Source organism: Camelus dromedarius, chromosome 2, assembly GCF_036321535.1.
Source record: "Camelus dromedarius isolate mCamDro1 chromosome 2, mCamDro1.pat, whole genome shotgun sequence".
Taxonomy (NCBI): Eukaryota; Metazoa; Chordata; class Mammalia; order Artiodactyla; family Camelidae; genus Camelus; species Camelus dromedarius.
Genome location: NC_087437.1, coordinates 118,707,871 through 118,725,012, shown reverse-complemented (window position 1 = coordinate 118,725,012; position 17,142 = coordinate 118,707,871). Strand labels below are relative to the sequence as shown.

Genomic DNA, 17,142 nt, shown 5'->3' with positions numbered 1-17,142 from the left:
GGGACAGAGGAGGAGGCATGGAAGAGGGTGAGGGGTAAGATAGCTGGGGAAAGCACAGAGACGCTGGAATATAATATTAAGGGAGAGTGTGGATGTGCACATAGAACCAGGGCCTCTATTTTCTCGTGAAAATCAGTGCAATGGGTCCAACTCTCCCTGCGCGTCAGAATCACCGGGGCAGGCCCCGGCCTCTGCGATTCCAGTGCAGTGGGTCTGGGTGTCCGCGTTTTTTGAGGTGACTCAGGTTGGGAATGACAGATAGGGGATGGAAAGGTGGGGGGAAGTAGGGAAGCTCGACTCTCTTTGACCTTCTAGCTGGAAGAAAGGAGCAGCTGAGGGCGGGGCTCGTTCCTTGGCAGCCAGCTAACTCCTTCCGCTTCTGGAGCGTATTTCAGCGCCGGTTCCTGGAGAGCAGCGCCCTCCAAAGGAGCTGGTGATGCCTGCAGAGGCGACAGCCTGTAACTCCTAGGACACTTTGGCCACCCCTCACTTGGAAGTTTCATGGTGACTTAGTATTAATGCGCCAGAACTTCATTCTTTTGCTCTTTACTTTTCTTCCATAAATAAAGGCCATAGTGGGAGGGGCGTATAATCAGTCCTGTCCCAATTTACTCAAGGCAGCGACGAGGCAAGCGGCATTTACCCAGTGCTCGTGTGCAGCCCGCCCTGTCTCAAGTGCTTCACGCACACAGGCTTGGTGACTTGGGGACCAACTTGAGAATTAAGCACTGTGACCAGCCCCGGAACAGAGGCAAAGGGAAGAGGCTTGGGACGTACTGTCGGCTGTAGCAGGATAGAAAATCAACACCAATAGCGCATTCAGAATTCTCTACTTTTAAAGAGACTGGAAGGTCAAAACTTGCCAAGTGTCTTTTGAATGCTGACACAATAAGAAAGGTTGCAAACATCTTAGGATGGACTGTTTTGCCTGTAACAGCTCATCAAGCACCACTGGGTGGAAGGCGAGCTTCCCCCAGGATTTCAGGATGCAGAACCACGCGGGAAGCGCGCGCACAGAAGCAGGGGCCTCGGGCACAGCCCTGTGCGCATGCGTCTAACACAGGAAGGTGTTAGGAGACAAATCACAGCATGTACTGTACTGTTCGGGGGAAGGGACGTTTAACAGCCACTCACCTTTTCTCTCTGAATTTCTGCAGGGAGTTCAAAGCCTTTTGCTGCAAGGAACACCCAGCTTGACCTGAATCTCATGTTTCTGATCTCTTTACTTCCCAGGGCTTCGATGGCCTTCTTGGCGTCCTCCTTCAGTCTGGGCGGGGGGAAGAGGGGAAAGCATATGAACGTCTCCCTGCAGACTCGGTGTGTCGTGCTAGGACAGAGTCTGTCCTCCTGGGGCCCATGACAGGAGGGGACAGGCTAGCCCAGTGTGCCACACGTAGGACTCTTTCGGACTCAATTCGGGCACAGAGTTTTAATTCTCAGTTCTGAAAAGCCCTGTGTCTGGGGTTCAGTCACATCCTCACCCTCAGCCAACATAATTTTCGGTCCTCACTGCCCTCCTGTTTACCGACCACACAATAAGATGGACAGAAGTTTCTAAAAGATGAAAACAAATGCCAAAAACTGTCCCTTCTGTGTTCAGAAAAGTCAATATCAAAAGAGAAAAAAAAAAAAACCCTAAACAATCCTACCACTGTTAAAAAAAAAAAAAGTGCAATTTAGAGCAAGCAAAGGAAGGAGGGCAGAAAGGAAAAGAGAAAAAATAAGTTCAGATTTTCCTAAATGCATTAAATCTGAGTTTTTTTAAGCATATATCAAAGAACTTCCATCTGGGAAGAGGCTCTAGTGAAAATAGGATATGAGGTCAGACAAATCTGGGAAACGCCACGTTCAGTGGCCCCATCTCAGAAATTCACAATGCGAATGAGCCCCACAAGGTTCTTGGAAGTTCAGCAGTGAAGATGCGCACGTCTGTTTAGAAGCGCACACCTGGAGGACACTGAGCCGGGTCAGTTTTTCCCGAGTGTGTGTGTGTGAGTGTAAGTCCCACCCTGGGTTTAGCTCTTTGCTATTCTATTTATGGTCAGCGGTAGCTCTGTCTTGCTACCTGGAAATATTTCTCTGCGTCTAGGATTTATGCGCTCCACCAGCCAATAATTTTTTTAGAAAGGCAATCTGTTAGTCGTCGTCTCCCATTCCGTTTCCCTCAGGAAGCATCCTGCTCCTCGGAGCTTTGTTCCTTCTTAAAGGATGCCCTGAGGGACCCTCAGGGGCCGGGCACCCTGCACCCTGCAGGCTTCCCTTCCTGGCGCCCCTTCTGTGACAAACCTGCATGCTCACCTGCTGCTGCCTTCATCCTGGGTCACCATGAACAGCAGGGACTGCGAAGGGGCGCTCTGAATAAACCTCGCCATTGGTCCAGAGTTATCTGCCGGATCAGCGCAAACCAGTTTTAGTATCTCAGTCGGCTGAGACTCCAGCCCTAGAGGGTGGGCTTCCTCTGCACTCAGCTCCTGTGCCCTGCCCTCTGACTCCTCTGATTCGAGAGCTGTCCCCTGAAACGCAAATGGTGCTCCGGGGCTTTCGTAGTAAGTGGCCAGAGAGACCATGTCCCCCAGTGGGACTGTGTGAGGCAAGCGGCACAACCAGATCATAAAGATTCCAACGATCAATTTTAAAACTGGCCACAATCCAGCAGCACAGGTGGACTCTTCTCTGCAATCACTAAGTGGGCACCAGGTGTGACCAGAGCACTGGTCCCAGAGCAGCCCTGTGACACTGACATACAGAATGAAGGCGAGAAATACAAGACAGACAGACCAGACGGGGCTGGGCATGTCTTTCCTAAGAGACCTCTCTATTTCTTACAGGAAGGAAAGAAAGACACAGCTCAAAGCCCATTATTCAGCACTGGGGCTTGCTACTTACAGCAATGGTTAAGTTAACTGCAGCGTGAAACTGCACTGCTCCTGTCCAGGGCATCCAGGCACTTTTTACTGCTCCTCTCCACTGTCTTTATAAAGACTTATCATTCTCAGCATTAAGTACAAGTAAAATGGGCTGGTATATCCCTATGGACAACTAACTGCAGTCAAGGCCCAGAGCCCAGAAAGGAGGGACCCCTGGAGGAGGCTGGGCTCCATGGGCTCCAGGGACGTGAGCACCGCAGAGCAGCGCCGGGAACACGACAGCAACTACGATGCTATTCGGGGCTGGATGCTGATGGCGTTATTTCACATATGTTCGATTTACCAAAAAAAGAGAGATGTTTTCTCTTTTCCACTAGGTGATGAAGAAGCAGAAGGAAAAGCTCCAGGACGAGTCTGATCAGAGAAAAGACATTTTCTAGATAATGCCTTCAAAGTTTAGTATACGAACTCACATAGAGACTAGGAGAATTTACGTAAGCCCATTCTAGCATACTCACGTGAGCTTCTGGCAATTTTTTGAGTAGACAAAATAAGATTGTTTGACATTTTTGTTTGCGTTTTTTTAGTCTTATGTTTGTAATTCATTTTTAATTTTAACAGGAAGAGATTCCTTACCGCCTTCGTACATATCAAAAAGCTGTGTTGCTATCACTTTCCCAGTCATATCTGAAAATAAAAGAAACAGTTTTCAAAAGAAGGTTCGTGGGGGCTCAGGGCACATCTGTGGCACTGCAGTTCTGAGAGTAGCTTGTCCTTTCTGTTTCTTTCCAGGAAGCATGCCTGCCTTGGGGACCCGGCCTGAAGGAGGGGACCGCCTTCCCTGGAGAGGGGTCCCCGATGAGGTGGTGGTGCGGGTCAGGAAGGCAGCGCTCGCCAGCTGCACAGAGAATCCCTCCCATCTGCCTCCAGACACACTGGGTCTCACGCTCCTTCCCGGCACAACTGCCTCTTCCCACAAACACCAGAGACCCCTCTCAGTCCTTCCCACAAACACCAGAGACCCCGCTCAGTCCGTTCCACCTTGCACTGTAGCTTTTCCTGCCGGATTATTGGATCGGGCACGTTTTTCCTGGGTTCCTGCAGCCCCGCTGTCACTGGACTATGTGTCAGCTTGTTCACAGGGGCAGACACCACGGGAAGTCCTTTTCCCAAATCTGCTACAGTTCTTACTGTCGGGGCCCCAGTGGTGACAGGTGTTTTTTCCAGCAGAGGCCCTAGTTGTCACCTTTTATCAGACAAAGGTAGGAACTGGCTGGTGGTGTCACCCTCTGCTGGGCCATCAGGAGTCAGAGCAAACACGAGGCCCAAGGCCAGGGTGTCTGTGCGCCCAGGTCTGCTGGTCTGGTTCTAGCCCTGACTTCTGCAGGTCCTTCTTTGTTCTTTTAAAAATCAGTTTATATTAGATTTCAGGGTTTTTTTTTTTTTTTGTAGGAACCACAAGTAATCTGTAAAGTGAGGCATTATAAAAACAGTTAAATCTATACTTTTAAAATGCATTAAAATAGAAATCTAGGCTAGGTTGTGTGCAAAAATCATTGAAAAAAAACCCAAAACCCAAGGTACATTTGAATAGCCAATCCCAGAGCTTTAAAGAAGTTTTAAAGAAAACACTGAGTAACTTACAGTTGACAATAGCAATGTATATTCCTCTTGCAACATTTGCAGTCTTTTCTCCTATGAGCCTGAAAGGTAAATAAGCATTAGTCAAAGAGCTCCTTTCTTATCAAGCAGTGAGAGGCCCTCCCGGCTCCCGTTTCCTCGTAGATATAAAATGGCCTTGACCAGCTCCCTTGAAAGCCACCCTCACACTTGCCCCACACACATCCATCCCCAAGTCTCTACCGACCCAGTCGCTTCGGGAACCTGGGAACTGCATTTAGTCTTCTAAGGCATACAAATGGCCCAGGGGAGGAAACACCGATTGGTTTAGCACAGGCTCTTGGCAGACATTCTTTCACTGAATCCTCAGCAACCTCATGGGTGGACCTTCATTTTCCCATCTTGTAAATATGGAGTAAACAAGAAGCAGCCTGGGTCAGGAGTGAGGAAGCCAGGAGGCGCGTGTGTGCACGCACCCACACACACCCACACACCCCCCCACATGGTTGCTTTAACAGTCTGACAAAAGCTTATTAGACTGTGAACAAGGACATTAGGAGTGGGGAGAGAAGAGGGCAGAGGAAAGAGATGTTGAAGGTATGTAATTGCTGGGCTTTGACCATGGATGGGATGGGAGAGACATAGGAGGTGGGGGTGACAAATATGACTGACACATTCAGCCTGGCCGACTGGGAAAAAACGAGCCACAAGAGGTGGGATGTGATCCAACTCCGGTGTCAGCTTCTATGTGTCCTCTCCCCACCGGTGCTCTGCACGAGGTTCTGCTGACTCGTGGAGATCCTTCCTCCAACCACAAAGTGCAACCCCATCCATCTCCTTCCATAAATCCCCTATACTGCTTCACTTAATGTTTACTTTTAAACTGGAGAAGATGAAACATCAGTTTCCAGGGGATTGTGCCCTAAAACCAGGAAAGAAAAGCCACCTTCCTGGAAGTGCGAACTGTCACTGAGGATCTCGGGAACTTTGCGTGTGTGCGCCTCGATCTGTGTGCACGCATCCTCTGTCAAGTTTCAGAATCAGCGAAGCTGTTGTGCAGACATTTATAAACTGATTCTAAAATTCACACGCAAATAGAAATACTCTAGAGTAGTAAAAATAATTTTGAAAAAAAGAACAAATTTGAAGAAATTGTGTTATCGAACTTTAAGATGTACTGTAAAGCCGGAGTTATCAGGAAGTTAACTGCATGTAGCGACAAGACAGACAAACAGAAAGATAGGAGAGATGGAGAGACCAGAATTAGGTACACACATGTATGGTCACTTGATTTTCCCCAGTGGTACAAAGAGAATTCAGGAGAAAAAGACAGTATTATGACCAAATGTGCTGGAACAACTCTCTAGCCATGTTTTTTAAATGACTACAATCCATATTTTATACCATTTGCAAAAATCAGCTTAATTAAAATGGATATATTGTATTATATAAAATGAAAAACCTAAAACTATAAAAAGTCCAGAAGTTTGGAAGAGACTTGGCAGAGTTTTGGAGAAATTTTTTGTGACGGTGGGTTAGACAAAAAGCTCTTAGATATGACACAAAACATATGCTTCATTAAAGAAAAAAACCTGATAAATTGGATTTCATTAAAATTAAGAATTTCTGCTTCTTGAGAAACACCGTTAAGAGAAGGAGATGTGGGGTGGCGCTCTTTGAAGTCCATAAAACCCCAAGCCCCAGCTCCCGGACCCTCCTCATGCCCACATTCTTGATAAAGAGCAGTTTTCCTTGGCATGTATTTGCCCTGGCAGAACTAACCTCCCTGGAAATGGCTAGTCTCACAACAACCCGGGCAGACAGGCCTCATCCTGTCCTTACCAGAGTCATGAATCCCAGTACTGAGAAGAGCCCCTGACAAGTCTTACCTGCTCACAGCCAGTCAGGTCCCTGTGCACGGGCTGAGCACGCAGCTCCCCACCCCTTGTGTACACAGCCCTGTCCCTAATAAAAGACCCTGCACGTCCGCCCTCGGCGCTTACCTGGGTACCTCTCATCTGTGCGGCCCGCTGTTGCTTTTAGCAGCCTATCTATGAAACTTTTCCTTTATTTCTCAAACTTTTCTTTGTCTTTCATAAATCCTTTTACCACCCGCGACACTGGCCTGCCGTGTCCCCCAACAAAGAACATGTGCCACAAGCTGGGAGAAGTTATATGCAAATCATATAATTAAGAAAGAACTTGAATACAAAATATGTGAAGAAACCTCACAATTAATAATAAGAAAACAACCCAGTAAAAAAGGGACAGATTTGAACAGGCACTCCACAAAATGAGATACACATCCAGCAAATAAACACATGGAAACAGGCTCAGCACCGTTAGTCATGAGGGAACGCAAATTAAAACCGCAGGCAGATACCACTGCACACCTATTAGAATGTCCAGAATTAGGAAGACCGACCACACCAAGCACCGGTGAACAGAGTGGCAGATAAACTGAAGCTCTCACACACTGATGCGGGTGGAAAAGGGTGCAGCCGCTCTGCTTTCAACGCTAAATACTTCGCCCCGCTCTATGCTGCTCGCGTGGCTTTTGAAGAAAAGCCCAAAATATTTCTCACCCTTGTTCCTTTAAGGGAAAGTCCTCCCCTCTGCCCACTTCTTTCAAGATTTTCCCTTTGTCTTTAATCTTGTCTGGTTTGGATACGATTTACTTAGGAGTGCATTTTGGGCTGTTTATCCTGCTTGGTGTTCTCTCAGCTTCCTGCATTGGTGGTTTGGTTTCTGTCAATAATTCTGAAAAATTCTCAGCAATATTACTTACAATATTTCTGTTCCTTTCTCTCTTCCTTCTGGTACTCCTGTTACACATTACACCTGCTGTAGTCATCTTACAGTTCTTGGATATTCTGGGGGTTTTTTCAGGGCTTTTTTAAATCCTTTTTTTTTTCTTCCTCTTCTTTTCATTTGGGAATTTTTACTGACATATCCTCAAGCTCATGGATCCCTTCCTTGGTTGTGTCTAGCCTGCAGCACAGGAGTTCTTCATTTCTGTCATAGGGTTTGTAATTCCTACCGTTTCCTTTTGATTATGTCTTAGGGTTTCTATCTCTCTGCTTACATCACCCATTTGTCCTTGTATTTTGTCCACTTTTTCTATTACAGCCCTTAGCATATTAATCATAGTTGTTTTAAATTCCAGGGATGCTAATTCAAAAATCTCTGCCATATTTGAGTCAGTTTCTGATGCATGCCCTGCCTCTTCAAACTGTGTGTGGTTTTTTTTATTTGTTTGTTTGTTTTACTTTTAGAACCTTTGTTACTTGTTGTTGGAAGCCAGATGCAGTGTACTCTGTAAAGGCAGCCAAGGCGCACAGGTATTTCGCATGAACTATGTTCATCTGGCTAGGAGTGCGGCTGGGTTTACTGCTGCTGTAGGTGTCAGAGCTAACACTTCTCCCCTCTGTCGTGGGTACCCCTATAGACTCTTTTACACTGGGCTTGAGCATTTCAGTTATTTTCAGCTGCAATCCCTTGTTATGTTACAAGAGCCCTATTTAGGAGGTGGTGAGATGTGGGGGTGAGGCAGTATTCTATAGCCCTGTGATTGGGTCTCAGTCCTTTAGTGATCCTTTGCCCCTGGGCTGTGGGCTTCACAACTGGTTTTATTTTTAACTTCACTCTTTAGGTGAAGCAGGAAGGTCAGAGGTGCCCGGAGTTGAGGATCTCCCTCCCCCAGGTTGGTTAGTCTTTGGTGAAATCTACATGGGTTTGACTCTGGTAAAACGGTTTCCCTTAAAGGCAGCCCATGGTTAAGGAGAACAGGACATGTGGGCATATTTCAAAATGTCTACTTTTCCATTCCCACTGCCAGAAGCAGGAGGGGATGTTTCTTTCCTCTTTACTCTGAAAGCCTGGTAGGGCTCCTGGAGGAAAAACTCAGAGAAGCATGGGGCTCCTCTAAGGCTTGGCCTCCAGAAGTGAATCTCTCCAGCTCGTCCAAGTTCAGTCTCCAGCAAGCAGTCAACTACCCGTTAGGGGTTCCTGCCCGATGCTGGGTCCAACTGAGCTTGCTGCTCCAGGAAAGCTGTGAGTCTCTGAATCTGCTTGTCTCTCCAGTTTGCAGGGCGGTGGTTTGTCCCATTACCTCAATGCTCAGTGCTCTTGTCTGTATGCATTTTTTAATATACAGCATAATTTGGGGTTAGTGTGCTGTGATCTAATCTAAGGATTATCTTCTTGGTGGTTCACAGGACACCTACTAATACATGAGATAGATTTGTCCCTGGTGATACCTTCACACTTGGGTTGCTTTCTGGTTTTGTTGCTTTTTACATTTTTTAATTTTTGCTTTCACTCCATGGTGTGTATTTTCTTTGCTTTGTTAAAGGTCTTATATTAACTAAGACATAAGCATATTTAAAAATGCCATCTAAAGAATGAAAAAACAAAATGTGGAGAACATTTTTACAACACAAAAGGGCTAACTACCTTAATATTTAAAGACTCTTATAAATCAATTTAAAGAGAAAATGAAAAATGAATATATGTATGCTCATATATGACTGAAGCATTGTGCTGCACACCAGAAATTGACACAACATTGTGAACTGACTATAATTCAATAAAAATATATATAAAAAAAGACAAGCACAAATTAAAAAAATATCTTATAAATCAATTTTTTAAAAAGGCCAATGACAGAAAAAAAAGATGGGCAAGAGATATAAACAGATCACAGAAAATAAATATAGTCATTCTTCAGTCCCTGCGGGAGACTGGTTTCTGGACCTGCCGCGGATACCCAGCTCCACGGATGCTCCAGTCCCAGAGTCGGCCCCCACATCTGTGAGAGCTGCAGCCGTGCAGTCAACCAACCACAGACCATAAACACAGTACAGGATCCGCGGTTGGCTGAATCCACGGATGTGGAACCCGGGGAAAAGGAGGGCCGACAAGATCACCTTCCTTAGCATGAAGAGATCCTAGATTCACTCAGCAGGAGCCAGAAGAGTAAAAAACAAATCCGAGACTAACTTTCTTCTCCCGGAGTGGCAAAAATCCAAATATTAGTCATCATGCCGTGGGAGAGTCATTCTCGTGTTAATCTGAGGCCTCTGACAAGCAGACACCCACACAGGATGAAGCGCATGAGAATCTGTATTAGGGGAAACACCTACAAGACGATGACGGGGGCTGGGTTGAGCAGGGAGAGTTGTCAGACCATGACGAGGGGGAAGGGAAGGAAAAAGCCGGGGTGCACGTGCCCGAGGCAGCGGAGCAGGCTCGGGGCGCTCGGCAAGGCCCCTGGGCCTCCTGGAGCCCAAACTGGCCTTCAGCTGAGACTTCAGCCCCAGGAATGGGGCTGCCGGGTGCCTCTAGGCTCTGACAAGGATTCTCTCCTTGACCAAACTCTACTCAGGCTCCCCCTGAGCTCTTTGACTTGCTCATATCTGCAGGGTCGTGCAGACGTGAAGAAAGCTGAAGTTGTGTTTAAGGTCAGAGCCAGCGGCCTGACTGCTGGATGTCCGTGTTCATCTCCGCACTGTCCAGCTTTAGCAAGGATTCTGCTGAGTCAGTTCAACCAGAACCACGCCCCCCCCACCTTTGATATCTGATCACCCTCCATGTTTAATCCATTTCCTCATCCTCCACCCATCCACCCCCTACCCATCCAGGTGGTGTCTGATCACACTGGCCCGGCTTCACCAAGAATCCTGTCAGCCGGTTTAGCGAGAATCCCTCTTAGCCCTGATGCTTCCTCTTGGCAATTTTCCATCCACTGACCTCACCCTGCTCCTTGACTATAAATTCTTGCCCGTGATGTATCTGGAGTTGAATCCAACCTCTCTCCACCTCAAGACCCCATGGCAGTGGTCCCTACACTTACTGCCACCCCCCACCCCCACACATACTCCTCCTTGAATCAAGTCTGTCTTACTATTTTCAGGAAGTGTCACAACTATTTTTTTCTTTAACCATTCTCAGTCACCGGCTGGGAGCAGCCCAGGGGAAGCCAGGCCTCCAGCAAACATGGTATGGGTTTCAGATTTCAGAATACAGCAGCTGGAACTCTTGGTCAGTGAACTTCCTGCGTCTAGAAACCTGACACATGCATTCTCAAGGTTACCACCCTCAAACATTGCGGGAGGGAGAGTCATTTCATTGCAGGCAAGGACTTCAAAATTCCAAGTGGAAATTGCTAAATGAGAAATCTATCCTCAGCCAAACTATCAGTTAATTGTGAGGGGAGAATGAATCAATTTTAATAAACGAGAAAAATCTTTAAACATTTTATCTCTCCCAGTACCGTTTCTTAGGATGTTACTGGGAAATGTGCTCCAGCAAAACAAGGGGGAAGTCTCAGAAAGCGTAAGATCCTGTATCTGGGAAACAGGGGCTCCAACTCCAGAGGGGGAGACAAAAGTCACCCCAGGATGCTGTGGAGAAGGATGTGAGGTGACAGCTGCATGGTGGCTTTGGGGCAACGTGGCTGGCAGAAGATGAAGTTGGTAAACGTCTGATGGAAGAGAAGATTTATTTTAACTCAAGGAAGGTTTAGGGGTTAAGCTGATGGAAGTTCATGGGAAACCAAGCAAGTCAACAACAAACAAACAAAATGTAATTATTGTACACAACATACTTCAGTCGTGAAGAACCGCGGTTCACTCCTGTTAGGAAAAAATACAAACTGGAGGCCACAGTTTAAATATACCCTCAGAAGAACATTCAGAGTCTCATAACCAGAACTTAAAACTGTCCCAACATCCTCAAAACGCTGACTCTGACCTTAAACACGACTTCAGCTTTCTTCGTGTCCGCATGACCCTGCAGTCATGAGCACTCAGCTCACGCAGCGGACGGCACAGAAGTTTCTAATGACAAAGCACTTGCTCATCCACGCTTTACAAGCTGAGCTGTGACCACTGAGAGCCAGGCTTCCTGACCGCGTTCCCGTTGGAAGTCTCCTTGCTCACCAACAGCTGGGTTCTCACTCACTAAAATACCCCTCTCAGGTAAAGCTGTCTGAATTTTATTTCCACAGGCATAATCACGTACATGCTGAATTTTGCTCAAACCACAGTGATGGTGTAACTCAAGCAGGACGATGGTAAGGAAGGGGGACAGGAACTGTGCGACAGTGGAAGAGAGCTCACTTCCCGAGGGGCAACGCAATAGGTGATGCCCAAAACGGGAAAACCAAGAGGCTGTTCAGGGATGTGGAAGTGAGTGAGTAGGGAGACTGCTGACAGCTGGAGGTGGCTGTCGCTGGGGCAGTGACGTCTGCAGGCACCCAGTTTGTGCTGGTTGCAGGAATGAAACCAATGGCGGAAAGCTGCTTGTCTTTCTGTGGAAGCCTGTCTGTTTTCTTTATACAACAATGCAATCTCTAAAACACATACTTTCTGTTCCACGAGTTGCTTACAAGGAAACACGGTGCTAAACCAGCACAAGCGTCTCTTTCAGGCAGTGGGCCATGCTTATTCTTCTGTTCCTTTAACTTGCTTTTATCTGTGATTATCCTGTTTTATCTTGCACTGTATTCTGAAAAACAACTAGAATACTGTCTGGAGCAGGCAAACTGCCCTTGGGTACCACATGTTCACAGCAATAGTGAGTTGGTAGACCAGCAGTCTAAAGGAACAGCTAAGTTGGTCTACACAGCATACCCCATGTACACCAGGGTGGAATCCCGGTTGTGCCACTAATAGCTGTGTGATGAGGGGCAAGTTACTGAACCTCTGTGTGACTCCGCTTCCTTGTCTGCATCATGGGGATGGCGGTACCTACCTCAGAGGGAGTCACATGAACTTAATGTGTGAGTTAGTTTGGACCAGGTAAGTAGGATGCTTTTGTTCCCACACCATGGTCAGCAGAAGGCTGCATGCCCCATGCCGCAGTGCACGTCCCGGGCTCTGGGAGCTGAGTCTGAGCAACCCCCTTCTTTCAGCGTGATTCTGGATGAGCAACCTCGTCCCATTGTCCCTACCACCTCCCGGATCTTCCTTCCTCTTCCTCACCATGGGATCCTGTTCAGTTTTCAAGTCCAGCCCTCACCTTGCCTCCTCCGTGGACTTCATTAACAATCCCATTCAACAGGGCATCACTTCTGAAATTCCACAGCCGCCCACGGTTCTCATAATCCATTTACTACGGACATTTGCAAAACCTGTGTTCTCACCAACTATCCCAGTGGTTCTTAATAGGCAGGGGGAGGGGAGGATTTTGCCACCCAGGGGACACATGACAATGTCTGGAGACGCGTATGGTTGTCACAGCTGGGGGGGTGTTCTATGGCATATAGTGGGTGGAGGCCAGGGATGCTGCCAACCCTGCAGTGTCCAGGGCGGCCCCCACCACACAGAATCAGCAGCCCAGAGTGTTCAGTGCTGAGGTGGAGAGCCCTGAACTGATGTCAGCCCCTCGAGGGCCGGAGCCATGGGTTCAATGCCAGGGTCCCTCCGGTGAGAGCCTCACACTCGGCAGATCATCAGTGGAGGAAGGTGTATCAGTGAGCTCCCCCGAGGAGTGAAGTGGGCCTTGGAGGAGTGATGGACCCGCGGACAGGAGAGGCTATTATTTCCACCCAATTTCCAGATGCTGACTGAGGGCTATGCCGAGACCAGGGAAGGTGTAGGAAGCTGGTTACAACATGCTCTCTGGGTGTGCTCCCTGCTCCTCGGGAGGACAAGGTAAGTGCAGAGATGGAAGGACTGGAAGATGCAGGGAGGGAAGTGCAGAAGGCGCCAAGCGCTGTGGGCAGCGACCAGCCAGCCAGCAAAGGGAGCTGTGCCAGGTTGGGGGGAAAACGGTGGGAGAGTTGGGAAGGACTTCCCACTCAGGGCCAGGAACGGCCCGCACTGCCCCTCATTTGTAGGAACTAACTCAGTCTCCGAAACGTCCTTCAGCTCGGTGGCACGGATTGCCCTGTGTTCCCTCAAAATTCAAATGTCGGCAGTTCTTACCCCTAGAACCTCAGAGTATGACCTTAGAAGAGATGATTTAGTTAAAATGAGGCTTTTTTAAAACGGTGACCCTAATGCAACACCACTGGTGTTCTTTTTACAGGGGGAAATTTGCTCCCAGACACACACACAGCAGGGAGGCGAGGTAAAGAGACAGGTTGAGGATGGCGCCTAGGAGCCAAGGAGAGGGGCCCGGACCAGACTCTCCTTCGCAGCCTCAGAAAGAATGCAGGAGGCATGCGCTGCACGGAGAGACAGCACCTGCTCTAAGTCGTGAGGGTGGAGGTCCAAACCAAGCTGGGGGTCAGCTGTGTCCGCTGGACTTTGGTGTTTCCATGACTTTGAAGGGAGAAAGTACAAAATACATCCTGAGGTTTGTTCTAACTGCTGCCAAATGAAAGTTCCATGGGGGACACAGAACTACAGGAGATAATCTGTGTCCCCGACCCTCGCCCCTCCCAGCCCCGACAGGCAGGGTGGGCATTCTCAGGTCCCCTTGGATGCCCCCGGTCTCCGCCTGAGGTCAAGGACGTGCCTGTCTCTCCCGGGGGCAGACTCGCTGCGCGGTCGGCCTCAGAGAAGGAAGAGCAGGTGGGTGAGCTAGGCTTCCCTTCCCCGCGCTGGTACTTACATCTCATCCTCAAAGCAGATCTTGGCATACTTGTCCCTGCCACCCCCGCTGAGCAACCGGTAGGCATAGCTGTTTGTGGGGCACGGGGTCCAGTGGTCACATTTTTGCCTTTTCGGTGCTGGCGCTGTAACGAACAAGAGGACGAGAGTTAGCGTCACGCGGGATCTGTTAGATGGACCCCTTGCTTGAGCACACATGGCAGCTGTTCTGTCCCAGGACTTCACACCAGCAAGTCTCCGAGCAGTAGTGGGGAAAAAACTGGAAGACGGGAAGTTGTCTTAAAAGAGCAAACGTACAAATGGGAGGGGATGTTGACCAGGCGTCAGGATTTCACAAGAGCTGGGCATCGCTCCCTGGCTGATCGCCATGCCGAGACCCTTGGACTGCAGTGCACAGTGGCTGCTATTCCAATTGAGAAAGATTCCCTGGGCCTAAGAGCGCTGTGGACCAAAGAGGTAGCACGTGGAGCACCTGTTTGGCTCCCGCATTTACACAGCCTGAAACACACACACACGGTGACCGCCACCCTGGCCATGCCTGGCCCCCCCCCTCCTCTCCCCCGAGCCTGAGGCTCTGAGCTTTTCTTCCTGGGCTGCTACGTCAGTGCTGGCAGGCCCGGCAGATGTTGCGCGCGGCACCCCCATTTCATGGGGGTCAGCATCTGGGGAGGGCTGGGCACCTGGCTGAGGCGCCCGGCTGGCCCTGGGCTCCCCGACATCTCCCGCTGCTGGGTGCCGCGCTGCCATCCCCCACTGTCTCCCCGCACCGCAGGTGTGGCTGCCCGTCGTCACCTGCAGAGCCGGCTGTCCCGTACTGCATTCAAACTGAAATCCTGAGTCTCCAGGAAAGAAAAAAATCAGAAAGTGAGCTCGCTTTTCCAGTTGGACGGGACGTGCTTGTTCTGTGGATCGCTGTGATTTTCTGATTAACTAGACGCACGGCTAGAGAGGGGCTGGAAGGCCCAGCTGGAGGGAATCGGACGCAGACATGGGCTGTGACGGCCAGCGAGTTCTGCAGGGGCCGAGCTGGGTGGGGGCTGAGCTTCCTGGTGGCCACGGGGAGGCGGACACCCACCCAGCCCTGGTGCCCAGGACGACACAGTTCCTCAGGTGTGTGCACCCCAACATTGTGCTTCCTCAGCCCTCCGCGTCCTCGACCTCCTCACCTGCCCCAGACCCCGACCCCCACCACTAACCTCGTGGCTCCCACCCAGCCCGCACTGCCCGCATCACCCTGTTTTCTTTTCTTTTTTCTCAGCCCTCATCACTCTCCAGTATCTCCCAGGTTCTATTTTCACTGTACCTCCAGCACCAAGTTGGTGTGCAGCACACGCAGCCCCTCCATCGGCGCTGTTGAACGCAAGAATGGGGTAATTTACCCCATTTACCCCAAAAACACACTAAGCGTAGTATTTGAAAATGTAACAAACAGACTGAAAGTAGGTGTGTCCTGTTTCCTGACTTGGCAGACGTCCTGAGACTGCGTGCAGTTGGTCCCCGACGTAAGTGGTTTGACATTCTGGTGGTGCAAAAGGGACACGCATTCAGTAAAAATTGTCCTTCGAATTGTGAATTGTTACCCTCAGCCAAGCTGGTGACATGCAGGACAGTGCGCTGGTGGCTCTGCTGCACCAGTCAGCCCCCAGATCTCAAGGGGAACCACTGACGTCACTACAGTGTTCGCTAAAGGAGACGCTCAGCCCAGTTATAAAGTCGGTTTTGTGACAAAGGATTTTGCCCAACCGTAGGCTAACGTAGGTGCTCTGGGCACGGTTCAGGTGGGCGAAGCTAAGTCATGACGTTCAGTTGGTTAGATACCTTTTCAGCTGATATTTTCAACTTGAGGAGGGTTTATTGGGATGTGACCCTGTCGTGAGTCAAGGAAGCTCTGCACTCAGTCTAGAGAGAACACTCTTGAAGTGGGCGCCACTCTGGTTCTCAGGCCACCTGCATTTCCCGTAACGTCACTGACCCCTCCCCTGAGCAGGCACACAGACTCACTCACTGTCACGTGGACTGCCCTTGGAGAAGGGCATTATTTCCAGGCCCTCTGCCATCATCACGATGCTGCAGAAGTGCCCTGGCTACGGGATCCTCTCGACCCAGGTCCTCACTGAGCACTGCAGACAGGTGTGCTGTGACCCGCAGGGGTGGCTGGTCTGACGCAGCCCCAGCCCCAGCCCCAGTGGAGCTTCAAGGATAAAACCATGAGAATAGCAGGTACCTCCTGACCCCCATGGGATATGGCAGTTTGGAGACAGAATGACAGGAGATTAGCAGGGGAGGTAAGAGGGAAATCAGAAACAGTATTTTGCTTTGCTTTAAAGCCAGCTGAAAAAATAGAGGCAAACGGGGTCTGGTAACGTGACGGTGCGCCGGAGAAAGGTCCCCACAGGGTGAGAGAGGCACGTGGCTTCCGAAGCCACGGCCAAGCATCACCCACGCTGCTTGTGAGCTGAACAGTTAAGAGCGGCTCACAGGTGTGACTACCCTGCCTTCGTCTTCCCCGCCACGAGCCACGTGCCGTCTCCTGTGCCAGCGAAGCAGCCTGGTCAGTAAGTACGTGAAGCGACTCAGAAAGCTGAGAGACGTTACACTTAGGTGAGGAATTAAACTTCCGAGCAACAGGGAAGGAGAGGGCAGCAGGGCAACGGGGTACCTCTTTGCAAAAATGTTGGGAAGATTTCGAAAATAATCTGTATTTTTTTGACTTAGCTGAAAGCTCTGCCTGCCAACATATCAGATAACAGTTTATATACTTAATATAATTTAAAGAACATTATATTTTATATTGTAAAAAGAGCAGTGAATTTTTTTTTTAGGGAAGTGTAGCTGACTTACAATGTTGTGTTAGTTTCAGGCGTACAGCTCAGTGATTCAGTCACACACATATACGTGTGTGTGTGTGTGTATATGTCACACATTCATTCCTTGCCCTTCTTTCTTTGGATCCAGCACCAACAGGCATTGTGAACCCTAAGCAATGATCTCCCCTCCATGATGGGTGCCCGAGACAGGGGCAGCAGACTCCAAACTGAGAGCAGGTGGAAGGCAGGCAGGAGCAGGATGTTTCTCTATGACCAGCTTGGCCAGAA

The 17,142-nt window shown here is 49.3% G+C and overlaps 1 protein-coding gene across 1 annotated transcript in view; it reads right to left on the bottom strand.

Moving 5' to 3' along the window:
- Positions 1-17,142, bottom strand: part of FAM3B (FAM3 metabolism regulating signaling molecule B) — a 34,462-nt gene that overhangs the window by 4,261 nt on the left and 13,059 nt on the right. The window contains exons 3-7 of the mRNA XM_010992397.3: positions 14,049-14,172; positions 4,512-4,570; positions 3,504-3,554; positions 2,299-2,386; positions 1,135-1,267 (exon numbers count right to left, since the gene is read on the bottom strand). Coding sequence (XP_010990699.1) covers positions 1,135-1,267; positions 2,299-2,386; positions 3,504-3,554; positions 4,512-4,570; positions 14,049-14,172 — 455 coding nt within the window. The remainder of the gene's footprint in view (positions 1-1,134; positions 1,268-2,298; positions 2,387-3,503; positions 3,555-4,511; positions 4,571-14,048; positions 14,173-17,142) is intronic.